This window comes from Danaus plexippus, chromosome 2 (assembly GCF_018135715.1).
Source record: "Danaus plexippus chromosome 2, MEX_DaPlex, whole genome shotgun sequence".
Taxonomy (NCBI): Eukaryota; Metazoa; Arthropoda; class Insecta; order Lepidoptera; family Nymphalidae; genus Danaus; species Danaus plexippus.
The window spans coordinates 507,387-532,126 of record NC_083537.1 but is presented as its reverse complement, the minus strand read 5'-3'; the positions used below and the strand labels follow the sequence as shown (position 1 = coordinate 532,126).

Genomic DNA, 24,740 nt, shown 5'->3' with positions numbered 1-24,740 from the left:
TTTCATATTAGGATCCCAAAATAACACTATATTCCTTAATAAAATGTTGAATTGTCTTTACATAGTGAAAAGTCGATTCTGAAGTATCGAGTTTCTTGACATTTGTCAAAAATATGACATTTCAATTGTACAACACTAATTCATCCAGGTTTGCAGACGGTTTGTAGGTTCTGCTAGTGTTTATTAAGTATTCGTTTGAAAATCAGTGATAATTTACAAGTGTTATTTTTCCCGTGAAAACGAAAACCTGAAAAATTCTGGGGTATGTTTGTAAAATACAATTTATAGCCAAATAGTGTAATACTTAAGGTAATCGTATAATTCATAACCTACAATGCTGTAGGCGAATATGTTATTATTTTTACATTATAATTCTATTTCTGTTTATTTCATGGGATTAAAATTACAATGAACCAAATAGGAGAGGAAAAAAAATCGGTGCAAACTTTTGTTTCGACTTGCATGATCATAAAATTATATTTTTAATAATGCGGCGCGATGTTTCGCAAAGCTACCTTCATTTTATAATAAATTAACGTGGTTCGATTAATATCACCGACCAATTATAAAACTCATCATAACATATACCCATTAAAATCTAACTAGATCGACAATTTTTTTCAATAAAAGTATAAAGTAAGTGTTATCAAACAGTTTCTCTTTAGAAAGTCCATAATATTTGTCATTCCGTCCGTTTAATGTTAACGTTATTTGTATCGCGGTGTTATCGTTTCTCTGGATGACTGTGAAGTATGAAAGTTAAATTATACATAAAAATATTAACTTCATAAATGTTGTGTGCTTAAATTGGATAACTTATTCCATTGCCTACTCATTAACTCTCTGTATATAAGTCAATATCAGTTTTCCCTTGTTTGGTAAGGGCCAGCATTAATTATAAACATTAATGATACTAATATGTCAATACTATAATAAATCTGTTCCACCACTGATGGTAGTTACTAGTTAACTGTCTTGCATTTTCATGAAACATTTTTAAAGGATGTTCATGTTTGTTAATACCTAATATAACTGTAGCATTAATTTAGGTTGTTGTGTTAACTAAGTAAAATTACAGACAGACAGTTTCAATTAGTTTCATTTTATTTCGATGGTAATCTCAGGTATTTTATTGGAATTTGAAATAATCAATTAAATATGTAAAAAAAAACAATAGTCAAGAAATTATTTTTTTGAAGATACATGAAACACTAATTTATTTTGGAGTTAATATTGATTTGTGTGTGAAAATGATGGATGTCCGTCGTTGCCCGTCGCTCCGTGTGAACACACATGTGACCGTAGGCAGTTGGCATCAGGCGAACCTTCGGCTTCTTTGTTGTACTTGTGTAACTGCCTTGAACAAATTCTTCCATGTTGAGTTGTATTTGCATCGAAATTTAAAAAAGCATCTCACAGGAACAGTATAGCAACAATTATTATATTCATCTTAATTGAATGAAGATCAATAATTTTCCTAAAGAATAATTAAATTGTAGTAAAATAATGCAAAATAAATAAAGTGCTCATAGAGAGCAGACGAGACAGACGACAGATGAAGTGTCTCCTCGTGTCTGCAATAAATCTTAATTCTATGTGTAGTTCTCATAATTATTCCTAATTAACTCCGAGGTCGCCACGGTGCGGGTGTAAAAACATAAAAATGTGTTTTGATGCATTATAATGATTATGACTTATTTAATATTAATTGAGAAAATATAATGAGCACGTTTGTTGGAACTACATTTTGTTACTTCATAGTCGTCGGGAGTGATTCGTCTCTTGGTTTGTGTTATTTTTAAAACGCGTCACTCGTAGCGTTAGTTTTGAGACGGAACGTACCACATTCGCACAACGCTAACATAATGTTTGTTTTAAATTTAATTTTACTTTAAACATACATTAAACTTATTACTACGTGACGTAGGTACGGTCTGTTACTAAGTCATTTATCATTTATATTATTATAAAACAATATCTCCGAGTCATTTCATTTTCTGATCCGGTGTCAGTGAAATAACTTTCAATTATATTTTTTTTTATTGATAACTTCATATATCTGTTATCGTGGCGAGCCACCCTCGAACCTTTCCCGATTAGATATGTGTGACCTTTCGCACCGGCAGAGCATCCAGGGCCACGGAGCATGCTTACTGGCACACCACACTACAATCATAACACTTTAATTCTACGCATAACAGGAATGACACTAGTAACATAATAAGATAATTAAAACAAAAAATTAATTGCTTAATATTCACGACAGCGCGGGCGACGTTGTTAATATGGCGTCCGATAAATAATTATCGTTTTTTATTAAATTAATCATTTATTTTTGAATATTAAATCTGACTCTCTACAGCGGATTACCAAGTTCTACATCGGAGAATAAATTTATTATAATCCCTTAGCGTTGAAAAGGCGTTTTTGTTCTGTGTCGTACATTGCATTTAAAGTTAAACTATTATTAAGATAAACTTAGTTCAAACCCGGTCGTATAGAACTAACTTGGCATGATTCCATTTGAGTTAGTGATATAATATTTTTAACTATAAACACTAAATTTCCTCTAATTTCAGTGGAAATTTAGTAATTTTGCTATGTCATATCTATGTGTATTGTTCTTGTATAAGGATATTCGTTCGTTGGTTGTAGTATGTCTGTGGTTCACGATAAGCGGAGGTCATGTCTGCTGGTCGACCTTATTGCCTTATCATTAATCTGAGATGCACTTGCACCAGGTCCTAGGTCCGGGCCCTCGGACTTCGCCCCCCATTATCCGCCGAGTGTCGTCTTCCGCTATCTGCTACCATCATCCGCCCGTACTGTCGCCATGCGGCGACTCTGACCGGATTCTCTGGATTGTTCTTAAAAGAATGATTATTTTTTATTATGTTTAAGTAATAGGAATAATCACACAAAATATATTTTTTAATTCTTGGTATAGTTAAGGGTCTTCATGTTTGTTAAACACATAATATGGAGACAATTTAAGGGGAAGTAAAATACATCGTTGGCAAAATAAATTTTTACTTAAGGGCGATTAACCTTTACCACTAAATAAAGCCACCCATGGCCGGCGACGAGGTTGCCTTCCGTTGCTACATGTTTAATGTTACATCGCTCTTTCACATTTTTTTTGGATCAGAATGTCTGCTAAATAATATTTTTCAAGTTAACCGTCCGCCGTCGTCGTGTGTTTGCATCGAGAAGTCGTGACCAGTTGTCGATCATTACAGTTGTTAGTTGTTAATCATTGACTATTATTAGTTTTTTTTTAAATATACACTGTTAAATTTATGTAATATTTTTTAAAGTTTTTAGCGAAGTAGAATTAACACTCGAATTATTATACAAATACAACATCTGCTATGTTTGCGTCTATTATTATTTATTTCACATTCAGCGCGTCGAGCCTTGGCTAAAGAGTCCCTATACATGATATTTAACCATCCAAGTTATTTGTTTATTATTATAATAATGGTGTCTCTACACGGATCCTTGGTGACGTCACCGTCTTGTGTGTAGGAGTATATGAACGGTATCGCTAATTGTCTAAACTATGTTACCACATATAGGAAGCTCCAAAGTCCATGTATTAAGGTCTATTTTGGAGCAGTCCGGATCCTGCCGGTTGTACTAGCGGTTGGAGTTGTGTCACTCCAGTAGTCCGTCCCGCCACTCGAACCCACGTGCTTGTTCTGATTACATGACTACTGATATCCTTATATAAAGACTAATGTATGAGACACTGATCTAAAAGGATGGCTTAAAATTATATACGGAAGTTTTTTTATCGCACGAAGATGCTACTTCACAAAGTTCTGCAGGACTGTTCGTCATCCTTTTCTATCTTAAAAATATGAATAGACCTCTTTATCTTCATCTTTATATCTCCAGCTTTTCCTTCCTCGATCATAAAATTTTCAATCTCAAGTATTCTCTGTATCTTTCTGACATCCTATTAGCCAAAATTTGATTTATTCTACTGCACCATGACCTTCCGTAACAACGTGAAGGTCTCACTTCCCGTCGCCCGGCCTTCGCCCCCGCCCCCCGCCCCCAATACGAATTTTGTATCCCGGAGGAAGCAGCGTGTCGCTTTCGCTCGGTCAGATGAGTGCGAGCGAACCGGCCATGAACTGTATGTAACAGATAACAGGATTGCTATTGAATATCTCACAGAGAATACATGTAGGGTGTGTATTTACAAACATTTGGAACCTCTTAATATTATTATCGTTCGTCTCCTTACCGTGTGACTCCTATCCCCATGTTGTCGTATTCTCCCTGGTGTCTCCCGTGTCCCGCCCTGAGCCGGTCCTCATCTCGTGATCTCTCCGCGACTCCTCATCATATGGCGCGAACCTATCTCTAGTCAGTCGACGAGCGAGCGTCGCCACGGACGGACGTGTCTCACGTGCCGTTCACATAACGTTTTTATAATAATATTATTTTTATATTTCCAGTGGCTGTGATACAAGTGATAAATTAGTTTACAATTAGCGACTTGTCGAGGTAAGTCGTTTATTACGCCATCAACATCCAAAGTCCGTATCATCTCTAGTACGTAGTCATTTTCTAATTGCATTAAATTCGTGTCGATGTTGTTTAAATATATTTTTTTGCATCAAAATAAATGAACCGTTCATTTTATTATTTATTATTACGAACTGGTTAATTTCGTTGTCGACATCGCACTAACCTAGTTTCGTTATAATCAAATTAAAACATATTTTCACCTCGCAGTTATTCCAAATGTAACTATTACCTAAGTTATGTGACTGAGGCACTCTAATCGTGTGATTAGAATTTCCAATTTGCGTCGGAGTTCGTGAAACAGAGGAATCTTGGTAATAATGAAACTCGCTTAAAGAGAGGCTTTTAAAAAGCTATAATTAAAATTTTAAACTGCGACAAATAGTAACGGCCCCGATGTTATGAGCGAGTGTTCTCATTACGAACTTATCATCTAGACTCTAGAAGACGGACCAATGTCTGAATTAATTAATATTTTTTCAAGAACTCTAATATTGATTTTAATACATTTTATATATCACCTATTATTTATGAACTTTACGCGTCAAGTTATAGCTATGTCATGATATTTTTACTCTAACATCAAACCAGTCTTCACGGTCATTATCAAACGTGTTATATTTGTGTCCAAAGTATCGCTTGTTGTGAACCCGGCTTTATCTTCGTGCGTATTTTTCCTAAATCCGTCCAAATATCGGATAATATTTATTCCTAGTGACGTCACTCACAGCTGAGTCGGGTCAACGACTTCCTCATACGGCATGCAAATTATATTCCTTATTTGACAGAGCGTTCTAAGATCGATGTTCGCAAATATTTTCAATACACTCGGTTAAAGTGAGTATTACTATGATATAAAATTAATTTTAAAAGAAATGTAAAATACTTTACGAGACCCTGCGACCTAACCTGTCAACGATATTATCTCGGCGAAGTTTGTAAGTTGATCAAAATACATTCGGAGATCGCTTCTAAATTGTCTCGAATATTTTTCTAACTATTTAAAAAATAAATCAATGAGCGGATCTATCAAGTTTATTGTACGTTGGTACGTTAGCTGGCTGGCTGGCCGGGTCTGTCTTCTGTGTACTTTGTACAAGAATGCTGTAACAGTTTCACATAGTATTGAGTACGAGTGGTCACGCTCGTGTGCCGATCGACATTCGCTTAAACGCCGTGCGATACTACACTGATATCAATTCTAATGTAATATTTGCTTTTGACTCTAGCTTTTTATTACTATGTGCTATAAAACGATCTCAAAATATCGTTACGAATATTTTATCTTAAATAATGTAACGTGTGTAATGAAATGTTTAATTCCATCAATGTTTGTACGCTGACAGCACCAGCGTACAAACATTTGTTTTAAACTTGATTGTAGTAATCGCAAAATTTACAAGTGTTTTTTTTTACGACGCGACGCGGAAGCGACGGGCTTACATTATATCTGACATTGAACAAAGTGCAAAACTTATTTATGAATTACGATACCCGCTTCCTACACCGCGAGCGTATCACACGAATGTATGCGAACACACACACCTCACGTCACATGCGTCACACGCGGTGTGATTTATACATTTCCAAACACCAGTAAAAGCTGTTGACTGGGTAACTAACTGGACTCTCAACCGTGCTGGTCAAAATGAAATATCGTTTATAGATATTTTTGAATAATCTGATTAAATGTAAAATTCGATAGATGTAACAGAAACGAACCCAAATCATCCTTACACTCGAACGTCGTTCTTGATAATGTATGTGAGAGCAGAAAACATCTTCAATGTACACGATCAGAGTCCTTTGATGAATCACAGAACAAACTAAAACCCTTTCTGATATTCCTCGCGTCATAAACGTTCCGAGTAAGTTCAGCATCTTCAGCAGTTATTATATCTGTTACGAACCGCGTTCGTTATTTAGTTATTTCACTTAATGGGCTGATCACAGATACTAGGATCACATGTATTAAAAGGCACAATTTTGTTTCGTGAGGTCTGAACAGAAACGGGTAGTTTTGTATTTATTCAGAATTCTTGTCTCTCGTCTGCTGCGACACTTAAAAGGCATGATCCATAGTTTTCTGTAAAAACTACCTATTTTAATATTGTTATAAAGACAGGTGCCATAATTTATCAGAAGGTGCAGCAGGTGGATGCTATAAAAGAACAAAGACATTACATCTGGCGCCGTTGATAGTATTATATAATTAAATACATAGGAATTATAGAAAAAATAAAATAAAATTGAAAACTCACAGAATTTACTGTCCTATAGACTTGTTCTGGTTGTATTTTTCATGATGATGTGAAAATAACATTTAAACTGTTACAATTTGGCTTTATTTTACGAATTATTATTAATTTTATTATTTTCTCGTATCGATTCTCCAGTCGAATCAATTTTCATAGAATTTGTATTTAAAAACAATGATGATATATCCTATACGCAGCGTCACTTCTCTAACCGGTGACAGAGAGAGAGCGAGAGAAGTCAACATCGGAGGCTTGTATAGTACTTGTATCATGAGGACTGTAGGGCTGAACATCCCGGCAACAGAATGATCGAGCATCGATTCAGACGCTTAATTAAAATTAATTAGTCCACGCAGGTACATGCCGTCACTTAGACAGCAACGTAGCGCTCTGCATGTCCAGTAAAACTATCGAATCGTGTTTTACTGAAGGGTTGTTTGTTATTACATCAACATGTGCTCAGCGGGGTGACGCACTGTGAGCTGCATCCATAATAAAACATTTCAGAAAGATCCAGGGTTTGGTCCGAAGGTCGTGGGTAATCCTCTGCCTGAACGAATATATTTCCTCTGTCTTAGAGAGCTATGTCGTGTAATATTGTATACCTAGTGTTTTATATTAGTTGAGTATGAGTCAGTTCGACGGAAGCCCCAGGTTCCCCTACTCCTAGGTTACCTCTCTTGTCCCAAATCCAAATAGTCCCCGAGAACGTAAGACAACTGCAGCGGCTTTTTACACATGAGAGTGTCCACGATGGGTCGGTTATCCTTTTTAAGTAAAGTAACCACAAACACAAATATTTACTAATATAAAACAAACTGTATGCAACTGTACGATCTTATATTTTCACTACACCGCCGCTGGCCGTCTGTTTTTGTGTCAAGTGATTTTTTTCTCTTGTTTATTTTTGTTCTCTTCATAAAAACCAACGCTACAGACCGCGACCATTATAACGGTCTTAGTACTCGTCATACTGTCGTTTATGTAGTTAACGGATACTTTTATAGTATTAGTTTTCATTCATTCATAGGTATTACATGCACGGTCAGACGAGGTCTATGTTGCGGTTGGGACTTGAAGAATTTGAAACGCTTTTGATATTTCTTTTTCTATTCTATCAACAGCGATTCGTAAATATAATACTTTAGGTATCGAGTCGAGAACAGTAATCCAATTAACCTCTAATTAACCGTCAAGTTAGACACAACAGTCGGGATGCGCGCATCGCAACATGGTAAACAAACAGTCGACGTGCGTTCATATATGTATGGGGTTATCAGTCACAAGTGATAACGGCCGCCCGGGATCGGACGGGTCACCGAAGGTCACACATACAAATACAAATACTCTCGATACAGAAAACGATGCATGGAAATATTATCGATATATCCACTAACAACATCTATATCGACTATTAATAGTGTTGTTCTCACCTGAATCTGGTCTCTGATTAGAACGGACGCGACGGCCGACCTAAAGAATTATGTCAAGTTTAATATGATTAATGTAATGAGACGTCACATGTTAACAAAGAATATGTACGGTATACACGTAAACGTTTTAACAGACAGTATGGAAGTTAAAAATGTGTACATTACAAGTATTTCTACAATTTTTTGTGTAAAACCGTTCGTTATAACAATTAATTTTGCAACAACTAATAAAAGTATCTTGTTATACATGATATTGTGTTTTAAAAACAACCGTTGTTTATCATGTGTCAGTGTTATTAACTAATTCCTTAATGTAGTTGACAGACTGACCCACTGGTGCGAGCAGCGGTCGCCGGTCGGTCAAAGTCCAAAGCGTTGTTGAGATATATTGAGATCACGACAAACATTGTGATTTCATAAATAAACCGCACAAAGAAAATATTTGACATTATTGAAAACGAGCGCTCAGCGATTTATACAGTTGAAATATTGTCGCATATTATCATTAAGTTATATTTATTATAAATACATTTTATTATTTATTATTCCCTAGTTGGAAACTGGAATATTCATTATAAACGCTGCTTTGGAATCGTTTGCCATAAGATTGTCACAAATGTGTAGTCTCGTAACGTAATCTTAATCGATATTCTTAATTGTATGAAAATACTCAACATGAACTCGTTTCCTAACCACCACATGAAAACATTTCAAGATCTCGCTTTAGAAAAAAAGATTCAGAATTTATCTGTTCAGACGTTTAAGTGGAACATTACACTGGAACAAAGCCAGCGATCGGGCGTGACTCACGACCGACAAACTTACAAAGGAATTATGATATTTAAAACGTTTACTGACTGAACTCGCTCACTCACACATACGAGTGAGAACGTCCCCTGCGACACTAGGGCGCTTCATGAATGACAACCTCACATCACACGGCGAGCAGATTGAGATTGAATCGCTGTACAAATCGGAGTCGAACCCAACGTCCCTGAAGTGCTCCATCTGAACCGTCTCCAAGTTTATCAACACGCGTACAGTTTGTAATCAAACCGTTCATGTCCGTAACACACGGTCTCCTCATTAACACGACCAATGCTCCGAAGTCCAGGTCGTGATGCCATCAACATCCTGTGCGTGTGTGTGTTTCGCGGACTTTGGATGTCACTCTTGAATTGTCTCTTATCTGGATCTAATCTATTCATTATTCACTTAATAAATCAGTGTTGATAGATTTTAAAATAATTACGACTATCTTTATACGTCGATACCCTGTTATATTAATAAATATATATCATAGTATGTATCTTTTAATTTGATTATGTACTTTTTTATGACTCCTACAAGTGCTGTTCACACTGAGACAAAAAAAGATTTAATTTGTAGGAGGAATTTAAATATCCTTACCAATCATCAAATACGTGCCATGCTCTGTGGGAACAGAACACTATTACCAATTTTTTAGCCTAATAATATGTTCTAGAACATAGACGATTATACAAATTGATTGATTTAGTATCACTCATAAATTATTGCGATGTTTTTACTAAATCTAAAGAACTTTTTATTACACGCATGACATGTGATAGATAAACATTATTTAAATCCTCGTTATTAGGGACGAGGAGGAACTCGAACATTAAAATGTTCATATTGTTGAATTAAATGTGGTATGATACATAACAGGAAAGTGATCGATGTATGACACCCGACCTTTGAAGTGTTGTCGACGTGACTGAATCTAAGTTACCTTCCCTCTACGCGACTCGCTTTGGTTTTTCCATAATTCAGTCGGACTTTTAATTGAATCAGTGTTTTCATTATGAATCGTTTATAATTAATGGAGTCTCCGTCGACTCGTCATGTGACGGAGAACCAAGTGCAAACACTGCCGTGTTATTAGATACACACCAGACCAGAGACGGCAGTGACGCCGAGTCAACAAGAGCGGCTCCAGTTTAGCAATTAACAACACATGAATATAATATAAATTAATGGTATTAGTTGTCTCAGAGCTATATATATATATATATACATATACATATATAACAATTATCATCATGTAGCATTCAGTTTTTAATTCTTCTTGCACATGAGCCGCAGCCTGTCTGTATGCTGATTGCTATTTGTATATATTTGTTTAATATGACTACTGAACCTAAGCATCTCAATGTTCCGTACTAACAAAGAGGGTCGTCCTCGTCTCAAGCCTCGCTATCAGTCATCTGTTATCGTCCAGATATAACTGTGCTCATTCGTTTGTGTTTATTCTATTGTTCTTTTCAGTTTGTTTTATGTAAACCCTAAATTAATTTCTACGGCAGAATATAAATAACTTCTCCCAACATCCGCAAAGAAACGCGTCCTATTGATTAATAGTCATATATAACAATGATTTTTCGAAGGTATCAACACTCCTACCACGAGTCTTCACCGCTTTATAAACAAACCAAGTTTAGTAACAGTTTTTCACCCATTTGAGACGTAGGTACTGTCACGTGCGAAGATTTATAATTGAAGCATTTCTAACTGTCCGTGTGTGACTTTCAGTGTGACGAACCCGTGGTATAGTCATAGTACATCGATTTAATACAACAATATTATATTTATCTAATGTTTTGTCTTTTGTAACATTTTTGCGTTCTATTTAAAGTAAATTTGCAATTCTAAATGTTTTTTTTATACTTTTGACACCACAACCGGGTGTAGTGTCTGTGTTATTAAAACGACTTTGAACTATCGAGTATCTTGTTTATTATTCAATATAATATGATTAGAGACAACTTTTTTAAAAATTTATAGTAAAGTATCTTCATACGTAACAAATAACAACAAAGTATTTACGAACTGTGCATTTATTTCTATTATAAGTTAGTTTCGATCTTAATATTTCCGAGGGTCTCGTCACTATAACTCAGCTTATTCCATAGAGTTGCTTCCTCTCCGATGATGGACAGCCTGTTCCTGTTCGAGCCTCTGTCGAACCGGTCGCTTGTGTTGTTTCTAGTAGTGTACAGTTCGTTGGTGGTCTCTGATATATATAAACGTGTGACGTCAGTGTGTTTATAATTAACGCGGGGGCTCGGCGAGGAGCTCCTGCACTGCCAAGTGGCATCGCCCTCGGCGGACTGCGACTGATGCGTGACACAGACCTTCTGTACAACAAGATCGCAAGTGTAGTATACGACACACGTCTCTCTGTACGACTGTCTGTTGATGCTATACGATGAAACACTATCATGACTGTGTATTACGATCTGTTATATTTTTAATGATAACTTAAACGTTACTCTTTTTTGGCGAAACGTTAAAACTACCAGTATTAAGGTATACGGTGTAGGTACTGCTCATATTAAGGGTACAGAGATACTGATACGTTTGTAATGAAAAATATGTTTTAACAAAGACGTATCTATTTCGCGGTTCGACTTATAACGTCGACATTATGTTTGTTTATTTGTTATTAATGTTTTTATTTGTCACTAAACGTGTAATCTTGTTTCAGGTTGAAGGTGTACAGACATGTTTATAGACGAGAATGAGACGTGAGTAGCTTACCCTTATGTACCTATTATAATTTGGAAGATGACGAACTCGTCGGTGAGACAGACAGATAAACAGACGGGAGACAAGGGATGACATGTACATATAGATAGCCCACTGTGAAGTAAACCAAGATCTTTTTAAATTGCATCGTAACGAAAGACACTTAACTTTTTATTTTTGCTCTAGAGCGAGATTTAACACCAATCGTAAATGCAGCCAGCGTTTCTGTTATGTAAGACTTAAAAACATGTCATATAATATTTGTTATTTATAACTTATATATAATTCTTTTATTTATTACTGTTTATGTAACAACATATATATAAATAATTGTTATCAATTAACAGCCTCGCTATTATTCCACGAGTGATATTAAAGCCGGATTATCAGAACACTTCTACACTGATAGGTTATCCATCAATTTCATCATTTTAAAATAATATTGTGTCGAACGTCTTCTATACGAAATTAACAAAAAAAAATTTTTTTTACGATTCTCCGAAAATCCTACATTACTGTTAACATAAATGAGGTTCCGTAAAAAAATTAGCGAACAATTTTTTTTATTTATATATTTTCTGTTCCGTCATAAATCGTAACACACATACACACAATCACACAAAACCCATTCGCGTGTAATCTGTTGTAATCATTCGGTTATCAGTGAGTGTCGCCTGTCAGTGGCCGAGTGTTAGATTAGAGACAGTCTCACGATCACACGCGCGACCTAAACACAATGTACTATATAAAAGAGTAAGTGAATTAAATAATTTAATATATTTTAATATTTCTGTTACACACTAGTCGATGCCGTGGACTTTGTTCGTGTTTTTTGATATATTAACAAATGTTGAAGATTTATAATTGACGGCATTACTGACCACGTTGTTATGAATATTTATGTTTTATAAAACTTTAAATTAAACGAAGAAATCGCATTTTTTAAATAAAAATGTCTAATAATAAAGTGAATATTATTTTTAAATGTGTGTTATAGTTTTGTACGTGACGCCCACGCGTATCTACATAGCTCGAACACTTTATTAATGTAGGCTGAAGAGACAAAAGTCTTCGTCTTTTTATTTTATACTACTATTAATTTTTTTCATTTATTTATTTCGTTAAGGTAATTTTTCTAACCAATAAATTATTTCGTTTAATTTATTTCGTTCAAAAATTTAAACAAATTTCAAAAAATTATTTCGTAAAGATAATTTGTCTAAGAAATACATTGTCTGAATAAAGACCTTCGTTATTTGTATTTTTATTGGCATTCCATTGTTTTAATGAGATGCCTTCGGAGTTAACGAGATATAATCACTAATAAAACATAACAATTTATTGTAAAAAAAATTAATTACCTCCTCCCAATACTTCTACATATAACGAGCTCTTCGTAACAATCGATATTAAATTATAGACCTAGCATTAACTAACATTATGTGTATATTATCTAGTCTCATTATATGAAGTCTTTAGTGACGACTACTTTATTAATAAAAGTATAGGACTACCGTCAACTCTTCTCGCTTCATAATACTCAACACAAAACAGTACTTTGACAATTGTTTTACAAGTATTGCTTAATAGTATAACTAGTTTCTGTCTGCGACTTCGTTCGCCTTTACCTCGGAATTAGGATTAGTGACAGGTGTAGTGTTTTAATATAATAGATTTAACAATCAATTTTCAGCCACATAACAGTCGGAGTTATGTGATTTCACACAGAATACAACCGATAAGTTATAGTGTGTCTCTTAGTCTGATGCCGAAACTGTATCACTATAAATTGCATCGAAATACGATGAGTATTTTTTCTTTGTTCAACGTTCTATACTTTGCAGTTGAACGTTTACGTAACGACGTTTAAAGTTTTGCGAAACAACCGGTCGGTGTAGTCTGGCAGACGGACGGACGGCTGAGTAGGAATAGGAAAATCGATTATGATTCATTTAGAAGATTTCTTAAACATAGAATATATATATATATATATTCTATGTCATCGCTAAGAAAATAAAGCAATTTTTTGGATTTGGAATATAAACAAAAGACTACTACATGTTATCGGTGTAAAGAGCGCGTTGTAGAAAATTACGCAGTTTTGTCTCATAATAGTGAGGAATTATAGTCGAGGCCAAGGTCGGAGGAGATAAAAACGAGGGGCGAAGTCCGACCGGCGGCGGCCAAGGTCCGCTCCGGAGACACGGCCTGCCGTCTCAGCGATCACGACCGACGAGAGCGCCGCACGTACAGACGTGATACACATTTGTATTTTCTTTAAAGTGTTTAGCTCGGTCTTATTATAATTGAACGTTATTAAAGGATTTTATATATACGAGAAGTCGCACTGGGAGTGTTCTTTTTAATGATCACTTTAAACGATCCCCGTCAATATTAAGGTCGTCAGCGCCATCTGTGAATGCGTTAATCCAGCAGGTGCATTATACTACACGCGTTCATACACTTTATAACATTTATGAACAAACGGTTGGAATAACAAAAACGGGAGGCGAGAGACCAGTTGACAAATTGACATTTAGCATCAGTCTGCTTGCAACAAGTTTGCGTGGTCACACTACTCACGGAGCTTCAACTGTTTTTACACCAGACGCAGAAAACTCGACGTTGATGTCTGTGTGTCATCGCAGGTCCGATTTCGATGCGGGTTATTTTAAATTGAAAGCCAGTTTCCTTCCGGTGACTCTTAGATATGTTTGATTAATATCAGTCCCACAGACTAGTTTCAGTATCAGCACTATTCCAAAGCGATGTAACGTATTTTAAGCGTGTGGTAACTGGACCGAGTGCCGCACGCGTTCAGATATAATCGACGAGAGACAATTTGTAAATTATTTTTAATTCAAATTTAATAACATTTAGTTATTCATTCAAGCTTCGCACGTAACATTATTACGTAACGTAAGTTTTTAAATAGGAAACTGAAAACGCCACGTGTGTAGTTTGACGCTAAAAACTTGTATTAATTACACAGGTGTTTCAAACTGATATAAAAACAGTTGTAACATTAAAAGTTACAAGAAATAAATGCTCCATTGTCTTATTGAATCATTGTCGGCTTTACATATTAATTATTATAATGAAGTGTCCTTAATGTGTTTAAAATTAGCATTACTCTAGCGACGACCACACTCTCCTCTCATTCAACTAGAGTTAATTAAAATTACTGTAACTGCCTCGTTTAAACCCTAGCTGTCTTAATAACACAAGATAAATTAAAGGTATCGGATATTTTGAACCAGAAATATTAATTATATGTGTATCAGTTCGTCTGTGTGTTCCCTGTAGTGTCCGAACCGGTTTTGGTTATAGTTATAGTTTAGTTATGTTATAAGATATATTGAAGACGCTAAAATTTTATATGTAATTTGAGAAAATCGAGTCCCGGATGGTCCGCTCGTACACTGTAAACATACGTCTGCTGATCAGTACCGATGTTGTCTCTACAATGTCGGTGTAGAGCCGCTCTATTGGAGCGTAGAGTTGAATACGATGTTACAGGAAATTGTCTTTTCTAATGAGAATCATCGACTTTAATAGAGAAATAAAATACTCGAGTTGACAAAACGAATTGCTGATACGGATTTATATACATATGTATGTTAATTTGTTTGTTACACGAATAACCAAAAACTATCCAACAAAAATCGTATGTTTTGCGAAGGTTTGTTTTAAAATACATATTATTTGTAAAGGTTGCAGAGGTTTTCCTCATTGCTATTTCTCATACTCGTTAACCTTGTGACGGACACTCGCTTAAACTTGCCCCCTTTTGTATCACACACGCCGGCATCTTATAATAACTCATTATGTATATAATCTTTCACTAATATATAGCTGCTGTCGGAACCGAGACAGACATTAAATTTTATTTTGTACTCCGTCGAGTAGGGTGGTTGGTTGTGTTTGCTTTATTCTAACGTGTTTGCAAAATAACGTTTTAAATTTGAGCTGATTACGTCGAGCGAAGGAACCTGTCTTCCATAAACAAGACGTGTTATTATGATTCTGACTTCATTTCCTTTCCCGTTTATTGTTGTTTAAAAATACAGTTGTTATATATCTTTAAAGACAAACTGTTCCTCCCTAACTTACACTTTATAAAGAAATGTTTTCTTATTAAAACAATCGTTCCTCCTCCACACGCACAAACTCAGAACACTACGATAAATCATTAAAATATTTTGAAAAAAAAATAAATTATAAAGTACTTAATACAAGTTTCATCGCAACTCTATATATCAAACGTTTCCCGTTTTTCAATCAATAATCTACAATTAATGTGAGAAGATCCATGAATGAAAAACTATTAACTGTCCGTCAGTAGTGTGCCGATATAAGTCGCGGTAAGAGCATAGCGTGGACTGTCGATATGTTCATCTTTTGGCTGGCAGCCCCTCAGTGTGAATATTGATTGTTACATAATTAGCTATGAGTTCAAGGATTGTTTGATCTCCGCGTTACTCGTCTCCGTCGGGCACTGCAGCGGTCGTGACCTCTTCATCATACCGACGGACTTGTAGTAAAGATAGTAGCTTCATACACTCACGTGGCTATTGGATAAGATTAAAGAAAACGACAGCTATCGAAGGATTAAATCAATAATTAAAATAATAAAATTGGATCGAGATATTAATAATTATGATTAAAATTAATAATATGTCTTTGGAAATTCGAATAAGACAGAGTTATTAATAATGTTTAAGTTTAAAAAAAATATAATGAAGGAGAAGCATTTTAAAATACATATTATATAAGTGGAAGTATGATTTTATTTTAAAGGTAAAAGTTATGGAAAGGAAATATTCTGTGTCGTCCCTCATCGTTTATAAAATCAGTTAATACAACGATAAAGAAATGTGTGGAGAACTCTAACTCAATATATTCTTAAATTATCTCATATAATAGATATTTCATAATGACTTTATTTCCATAAAAGATTTGTGATGTCAAATGTGTTAGAGACAGGTCAGCATAAATTTGGGAACGACATTAAACAATCTATTCAAATATTTACTTATAAAAATAAAACAACGTGAAGTAATTTCGTTCCAGCTGGGCTCTGTATATAGTTGCATGTATCGCAGCAGCGTACTCCGAACATCCGTCTATATAATATTATACTTCATTATATAGAACCCACGGTCTAGAGTCTAGAGTGTGAACCTTCACGTAACTAGGACATGCATCATTATCTGATAAGGTATTTAAAGTACGTGTCAGTGTGACGGTGTGACGGCGTGTACAGACATACATATTACACAACATAATTAATCGCTTCATTTTTATTACGAACTTAAATATTATCAAAAATGTTTCGATTCTATTAACTGACCGCCTTACGGATGAGTTTTGTGTTTTAATTTACAATTCTTAATAACAATCTCTCAGCGGATACCTTCCTACCAGTTAATCGTAACACCGTAAGGGCAAGTAACAGTTTGTCATTCATTCATCTCCACACATTAAAGTTTTAAAATATTATGAACCATATGTAAATTGGTAACGCGTTTGTAATTTGTAAAGCGTTTTACGCTTCGTCCGTCGCGTGTCGATTCAAGCTCGTGTTAATACTGTCTTATTAAGTGTACTTAGCCCGAGCCGCGATGCTTTTCACACATCACCGAGGAATCACCCGAAATTCTATTAATTATTGTTCGTTAAGACAAGCCGTATCAAGAGGCTGCTCTTGTTAACCGGCGCGATGTCGTCACTCGTGTCTCCTATATATATCAATACATATTATAAAACAAAGTCCCTCCCCGTGTCTGTCTGTCTGTGTGTCTGTTCGCGATGAACGGTATAATTACTACACCGATTATCAAATAGTTATCACCACTCGATAGCGTGATTGTCTAGGAATGTCTTAATATAAAATTTACTAAGTTTTTGTATTAACTTGAGTGTACATTAAAGATATTTGTTGAAGATAACAGGAAAACACGAACCGTCTGAAAGATATAACAAAATAATATATAGTGAAATTGTGTATCGCATATAGGTCTACAGAAAAGTCTGCGGTGGCATGTGTCTACACCTTAATAATAACATACGGTATCCATTTTACAACGTTTAAAAAGTGGCATTCCTTACGCGTCTTTGGAAAGCTATTTACATAAATACGGTTAAGTCTTATCAAAATAAATTACTTCGTTTTCAAGCCTACATCAGTGTCTGTAAATTAGTTTTTAAATCATTTAAATCGAGCGCACCACTTGAAAGTTATCATAATATAAGTTTCATAATTCTCAAAATGAAGTAGTCTGTATTTATATTTTTTGTAAAGAGCCCCGTGCGAAGCCGGGGCTGGTACCTAGTATAAGATATAATATTGTGATTTAGATGACACAATTAATTAAAAGATTAATGGTTTCTCTGTAAGAAAAGATTTTCTTGTTAGGTTTTCTATCAAGGTTACAATCTACATTAGGTTCACAATAAAACTTTACAACACTAACCTGTAAGAAAAGAAACGACATTTATAGCTGTTAATTTACAATGTCGATTACAATATCACAATTAAAATAAATACGATCTATTTTACACGTTCTCTTCTTGGCAATAGTCTCGTTATACGTTATACAATTTAAAATAAACCACAGATAACAATATTTGGTGTTTGTCTATGACACGTGAAGAAAATTATATTTTTCTTTACATTTATATCAAAGTGTACTATGTACCAGCTATCAAGAGGTGTACCAATCGGTGAGCACATTCTGTTGGGGCGCTATTCATCAGTTGTTTTTCCACACGACATACGGAGAGTTTACCGGTTTTTCATGTATATGTATGTATGTATGTATATTATTTTCTAGTAATATATAATGAATGTGTTGCACCCAGGCCTGACTCGTGGTGGGTGTCGGCGGCGTTGCGCGCGATCCGTGCGGTGGCGCTGGTGTTCGACGTCATCACCTTCCCCGTACACCTCGTGATGCAGAGGCCCTGGAGGAAGAGGGCCCTCTCCAGGAGGATCAAGGTGAGAGGATCGCGGGGCGGGGGAAACACATTCAGTATTATATAATATGTTGTCTTTAAAAACATATATAAATATGTTGTGGTAAATAATATATAATGCGGTCGGCGTGTTTGTTGTGAGCTGTACACGTGTGTCGCATATCATTGTTTGTGAACTCGTCACCTTCACACTCCACAGTATTTCCCCCGAGGATGTGTTTGAAGGAAAAATACAAAATGTATAACTCGTAACAGTCAGCCTAACTGACGGAGGGGTTTTAATATTGGCCTCTTACGCACGCTCCAGGCTCGGATAGTGGAGTCTTCGGACGTGAGCGTCACGGTGAGGTCGGTGTCGGCGCCCTGCGAGCTGCATCAGAGACTGGTGAGGGACGGCGTCACCACCATGGAGGCGATGTTGAGGGCGGCGGCCGGCCGTTGGGGCGGAGCACCCTGTCTGGGGACCAGGGCCGTGCTGAGCGAGGAGGACGAGCCGCAAAACAACGGACGAGTCTTCAAGAAGGTGAGCTCGGATATGTTACGTTATAATAGATTATATAGAGAGTATCGCTCATGACCGAGTTAATATTAGTTGTACGTAATTCATATCATGATAAGTTGTAAGCTTCAGTTTTCAGTCACTGGAACGCTGAATATGAATATACATATACTAATGTCTCGTGGTGTTCCATGAGAGGACTGGTAGTATCGTCGCGGACAATCCAGTTTTATGGAAATTGCTTCGCTGTTTAATATTTTCTGTTAAGAAGTATATCTGTAGGTCGCTTAGCTCTTAGTGCTTTAACATATAATCATTCGGTGGTGTGCGTGTGATCGCCCGCATGTGTTTATCATGTGATGTATATGTGCAGTACAAGATGGGTTCGTACTCGTGGCGGTCGTACGTGCAGTGCGCGCGGGAGGCTCGTCAGTTCGGTTCTGGTCTGCGGGCCCTGGGCTGCTCCCCGCGGACCAACCTCGCCATGTTCGCGGAGACACGCGCCGAATGGATGATCGCCGCTCACGGCGCCTTCACACAGAGTATACCCGGTTAGTGCGACCTCGCGAACTATGTCTTGAACTGCTTGCAATGAACACTCCCTCTAACGTCACTAGGCACTCGACTATCGTGGGAATAGGAATGGAATCGTTACTATGGCCCTTCAACAAATTTTCTAATCGTCCTGCTACAGTGAGTATATGTGTAAACGTAATGTTTCCAGTGGTGACCATATACGCGACCCTGGGCGACGACGCCATCGCTCACGGCATCAACGAGACGCAGGTGTCCACCGTCATCACCACACACGACCTGCTGCCCAAGTTCCGCAAGATACTGGCCAAGACGCCGCGCGTGCGCACCATCATATACATGGAGGACCAGCTTAAGGAGACACCCAAGGACGGCTACAAGGAAGGCATCAAGATCGTTGGCTACAAGGAGGTCGTGGAGATGGGCAAGCAGGCCAAGAACGGTGAGTAGACACTGTGATGATGGCACACGGTGAATTTACATGAGCAAAGGGTTGTTTTTTATCCTCGTGTGTCTGCAGACGCGTCTCCCGCTGTGTGTCTTTTGTTTTGAATTATTTGTCAGCCATCCATGTACAGAAAATATACTTTTATAAAGTAAATCAAGTTAGTCTCGCGTAACATAACACGAGTCAGGCAATTTTATATAAATCGATGTCAGTATTAATTCCTTTGTTTAATATATACAGAGCCCGTGCCGCCTGCTCCTCACGACACGGCCATCATAATGTACACGTCGGGCTCCACCGGCGTCCCCAAGGGCGTGGTGCTCTCTCACCGCAACATGGTGGCCACGCTGAAGGCTTTCGCGGACGCCGTCCCCATACACGAGGGCGACGTGCTCATGGGCTTCCTGCCGCTGGCGCACGTCTTCGAACTCCTGGCTGAAAGCCTCTGCGTCATCGGAGGTAACAAATGATAACACTTGACACTAAAAAGTCGATTTATTTTTCCCTTCTTTTGAATCCAAATACACCTGGAACTTTATGTAGAGCTCGTGACAGACACCTGTCAATGTAATTGAGGTGAATTGTGGCGCGTGACACGTTTGGACTATATTAAGTTAGACAAAATATATCTTCCAGTCTTCAAACGTCTAACGGCTGCCAACTGAGATTTTTTCTGATGTAGGGTGTGTGTTCCGTTCCAGGTGTTCCCATCGGCTACTCCACGCCGCTGACCATGTTGGACTCCAGCAGTAAGATCATGAAGGGCACGGCCGGGGACGCGTCCGTCCTCAGACCCACCTGCGTCACCACCGTGCCCGTTAGTATGACGACGAGTCGCTACAGGTGACGTGTCTGATCTCCCAGGAGTATTAAGATTGCTCGTTTGTTTCCCGCAGTTGATCATGGACCGCATCAGTAAGGGCATCACCGACAAGGTGTCTCGCAGCGGAGCCTTCGCCAGCGCCTTCTTCAAGTGGGCCTACGCGTACAAACTGGGCTGGATGAGGCGAGGGTACGACACACCCATCGTAGACGCTCTGGTGAGGAGAACATGCCTTTGTATACGTCGGAATTTGTAATTAATGAAGTATCCAAAGTTATAAAGAAAAATTAAGTTGCGTTTTGAAGCTTTGTAGGCGAAGCAAATAAGTGACATTCAAAGTTAAGACGATTGACACATGTGTATGGTGTGGCTGTAGGTGTTCAAGAAGGTGCGGTCGCTGTTGGGCGGGCGGGTGCGGCTCATGATCACGGGCGGGGCGCCGCTCGCCCCGGACACACATACGCAGGTCCGCCTGTGTCTGTGCTGTGACGTGGTGGCCGGCTACGGACTCACCGAGACCACCTCCTGCGCCACCGTCATGGATCAGTTCGACAGGTAACCACGGGAGACAGATGATTGTATAGTTGACACGGATCTGTATTAGTGGTGACAGGGAGCAGTAGTGAGGCGGGAAACCGTCCAGTAATATATCGTCAGTCGACTTGCAAGTACTAAATATAGCAAATGTCGTTCCAGGTCGACGGGTCGCGTGGGCGCGCCCACCACGGGCACCGACATCCGCCTGGTCAATTGGGAGGAAGGAAACTACCGCGTCACCAACAAGCCCTACCCACAGGTACTGGGACCCACATACAGAATGAGTCACAACACAACACTCTCGTCTCAGCCAGCGTTACGCTTACATCCTTCGTTTTTGTTCTTTTGATGCCAATCATTAAAATATAAAAACATTAGTATGCAGAAGTGACGCGCGACAAATACCATATACATATATTCATAGCTTAGTAATATCCGAATAGTGAACGGCCCGCAGGCCTCACAAGTCACATGGTATAAACTATATACATTACTAATGATTCCCCACACCCCAGGGGGAGATCGTCATAGGAGGGGAGAGTGTGGCGGAGGGATACTACGCTCAGGAGGAAAAGACGAGGGCCGAGTTCATAGACGACGGAGGGCGGCGGTGGTTCAGGTCGGGAGACGTGGCCGAGCTGCATCACGACGGATGCATCAAGATCATCGGTTAGTGGGCACCGGGGACGGGGGGCTCGCTCTGCGCGATCACTAGTTATACATACGTTTCATTTGTTCAGATCTCTGCTAGGGATATATAACGTTAGAGCCATTACAAGACCGCGGACCGTATTTCAGATCGCAAGAAGGACCTGGTGAAGCTGCAGGCCGGAGAGTACGTGTCGCTGGGGAAGGTGGAGGCCGAGCTGAAGACATGCCCCATCGTGGAGAACATCTGCGTGTACGGAGACAGCAGCAAGACATACACCGTGGCGCTGCTGGTGCCCAACCAGAGACATCTGGAGGAACTGGCGCTCAGGATAGGAGTCACGGAGACGGACTTCGACAAGCTCTGTCAGAACAGCGAAGTGGAGAAGGCCGTGGTCAAGGAGCTCGCGGAACACGCCAGGAAATGTTAGTTAACACAAACACACACACAAACACAGATCCTCTTACTGTCATTATAATTTTATTTCCAATCAAATTTTCGCTTAGTATACATAAAGAGTATCAGTTCTTTTTGCGACTCATAAAAATTCTAAGGCTGTTTGTAATACGTTTTAAAAAACCTGTTCCTGAACCTCCGCAAACAGCTGCACGCCTACACTCTAGACACACTCTGCTAGGTTTGATGTAACATGTGTTCATGAGACGTCCCTGCTGCAGGTGGGCTGGAGAAGTTCGAGGTCCCGGCGGCCGTGAAGCTGTGTGCCGAGGTGTGGTCCCCGGACATGGGGCTGGTGACGGCCGCCTTCAAGATCAAGAGGAAAGACATCCAGGAGAGGTACCACGACGACATCAAGCGGATGTACGCGTCGTGATGCGGCCCGCCCCGCCGCGCCCCGCCCCTCACCGGCGACACTTTGTAATTTCTGTATAGATCGTTGGCCTTTCGTTTGCTGTTATTGTAAATTCGAGATTTTTAGTTCACCGCGGAGATTAGGACTATGTATATGTATCGCATCACATTCAACTATGAGATTTTAAGGAAATTATCGTGTATGCCAAAATACATTTTTTTTATAGATTTAATAACTAGCAGACCTATGCCGTCAGTTTAGAAACGATATTATGAAAAAATACCTTGTAATGGAGTCTGTGTGTGTTTTGAAGCGCTAAGTCGTGTACATAATTATTTATGTTATAAATTTGTAGTGTATATTGATGTAAAATTTGGAAGTCGCCGCTAGCCGCCATCGTTTTTCTCGTCTGACTATTTAGGACAAAAATTAAAAATGATAGATCTGATGCGACCCCGGAGGCTCTCCGGCTCCGGGTCGGTCGCTCGCGGCCGGTGAAGGCGCGTCTCGTAGGTGACGTGTTGTGCGAGGGTCGTCCTCACGCGTCATCCCGCGTCATCCCGCTAGCCAGCAAGTGTCCCGTGGCGCGGACTATAAATGTTTGGAGGTGTTAGTGTAAGTTATCGTGTAGTACTTAGTGGGCGGGAACACGCCGCTGTTGTAATTCCGCAATAATTAAATGTTACTATTGAATGTTGGTTGTCGGCGGCCGGCGGGGGGGAGGGGAGTCGTACGCATAATATGACTCGGACTGTGAGGTCGGTGCGAGTTTATTTTTGTACATAGACAGGTGTTCTTCTCGTTCCTGATGCGTCGTGGCTGGTTCATGGACTCTTCTGTTCTTATCGCTGTGTTGTTGCCGGTGTCTTCTCCCTCGCGGTGTTCAAGCGCATGTTACAGTCTGTCGTCTTCGTCGCCAGCCGCAGTCGGACAGTGAGGCATTTTTAAAACGCTCGTTGCATTTCTTTAGGCATTTAAACCCCGAGAAGTATCCAACATAGGCGTGTAAATATTGCCTGCTTAGCAGGCCGCTGTTCCTTCTAATAATCGGATATCTGCATATATTGAATTATAAATTATTAAATCCCCTCGGTGTATTTCGAGACGTATTCTCTACGTTGACAGACGACGTCATATTTTTCGATGTAATCTATTCAAATCTAATCAATGAAGTCTTCACTATGTGAGTAGGCAGTAGGAGTCGTTTGCTCAGTTCATGTTCGTTTGAAATTATATAAAATTTCAACTGAAAACAATTTTTGTATTATTTATTCAATAAATGTTAATAAAATCAGTTCATTTGTTTTTCTTAACCCTTTGAACCCACAGAACATTAATATACACGTTATATTGGAGAATAAAAGTAATAATAGTGCGTGGAGAACCTCCGCGAGGAAGAAGCGGAGATTGTGATGTGGAAATCAAAATAAAGTATGTGTATCCCAGCAAAATAGAAATAATGAATATTATAAATACATTAATATGGAACAAGTACGTGTTTATTTAATATCACGACGCACACACTGTTTACTTTGTTGCATAGCAAGAAGACCATGCGCATGTGCTTGGAATCTGCCGACTCATTCTCTTGCTCCTAGTTTCTACATCTATGTATGTCTTTCTCTCTTCCTTCGGAACATTGGACGCGACTCGTTAACGCGCGCTGGCCTGTAACAGGTCTA

At 38.4% G+C, this 24,740-nt stretch overlaps 1 protein-coding gene across 3 annotated transcripts; it reads left to right on the top strand.

Moving 5' to 3' along the window:
• Positions 1–133: 133 nt before the first annotated feature.
• Positions 134–24,353, top strand: LOC116779640 (long-chain-fatty-acid--CoA ligase 4). Of its 3 annotated transcripts, none has more exons than XM_061522431.1 (14): positions 134–262; positions 11,739–11,778; positions 18,644–18,779; positions 19,065–19,280; positions 19,630–19,807; positions 19,981–20,232; positions 20,479–20,697; positions 20,940–21,055; positions 21,135–21,278; positions 21,438–21,616; positions 21,758–21,857; positions 22,114–22,267; positions 22,397–22,672; positions 22,925–24,353. In XM_061522431.1, the coding sequence occupies exons 2-14, from the start codon at positions 11,756–11,758 to the stop codon at positions 23,077–23,079; spliced, it is 2,148 nt and encodes a 715-aa protein (XP_061378415.1). In that variant the 5' UTR covers positions 134–262; positions 11,739–11,755; the 3' UTR covers positions 23,080–24,353. The 3 variants fall into 3 exon arrangements, with proteins under 3 accessions (XP_061378415.1, XP_061378416.1, XP_061378423.1); XM_061522432.1 differs by lacking the exon at positions 134–262 and adding an exon at positions 4,374–4,518; XM_061522439.1 differs by lacking the exons at positions 134–262; positions 11,739–11,778 and adding an exon at positions 12,433–12,532.
• The last annotated feature ends 387 nt before the right edge of the window (positions 24,354–24,740 follow it).

What these genes read in the sequence shown, in the direction of transcription:
- LOC116779640 (XM_061522431.1), top strand. Translation starts at nt 11,756, where the DNA reads ATGTTTATAGACGAGAATGAGAC. An exon ending in CCTGCGTCACCACCGTGCCC is followed by an intron (nt 21,056 to 21,134) that starts GTTAGTATGACG and finishes TGTTTCCCGCAG; the next exon opens with TTGATCATGGACCGCATCAG. An exon ending in CCAACAAGCCCTACCCACAG is followed by an intron (nt 21,858 to 22,113) that starts GTACTGGGACCC and finishes CCCACACCCCAG; the next exon opens with GGGGAGATCGTCATAGGAGG.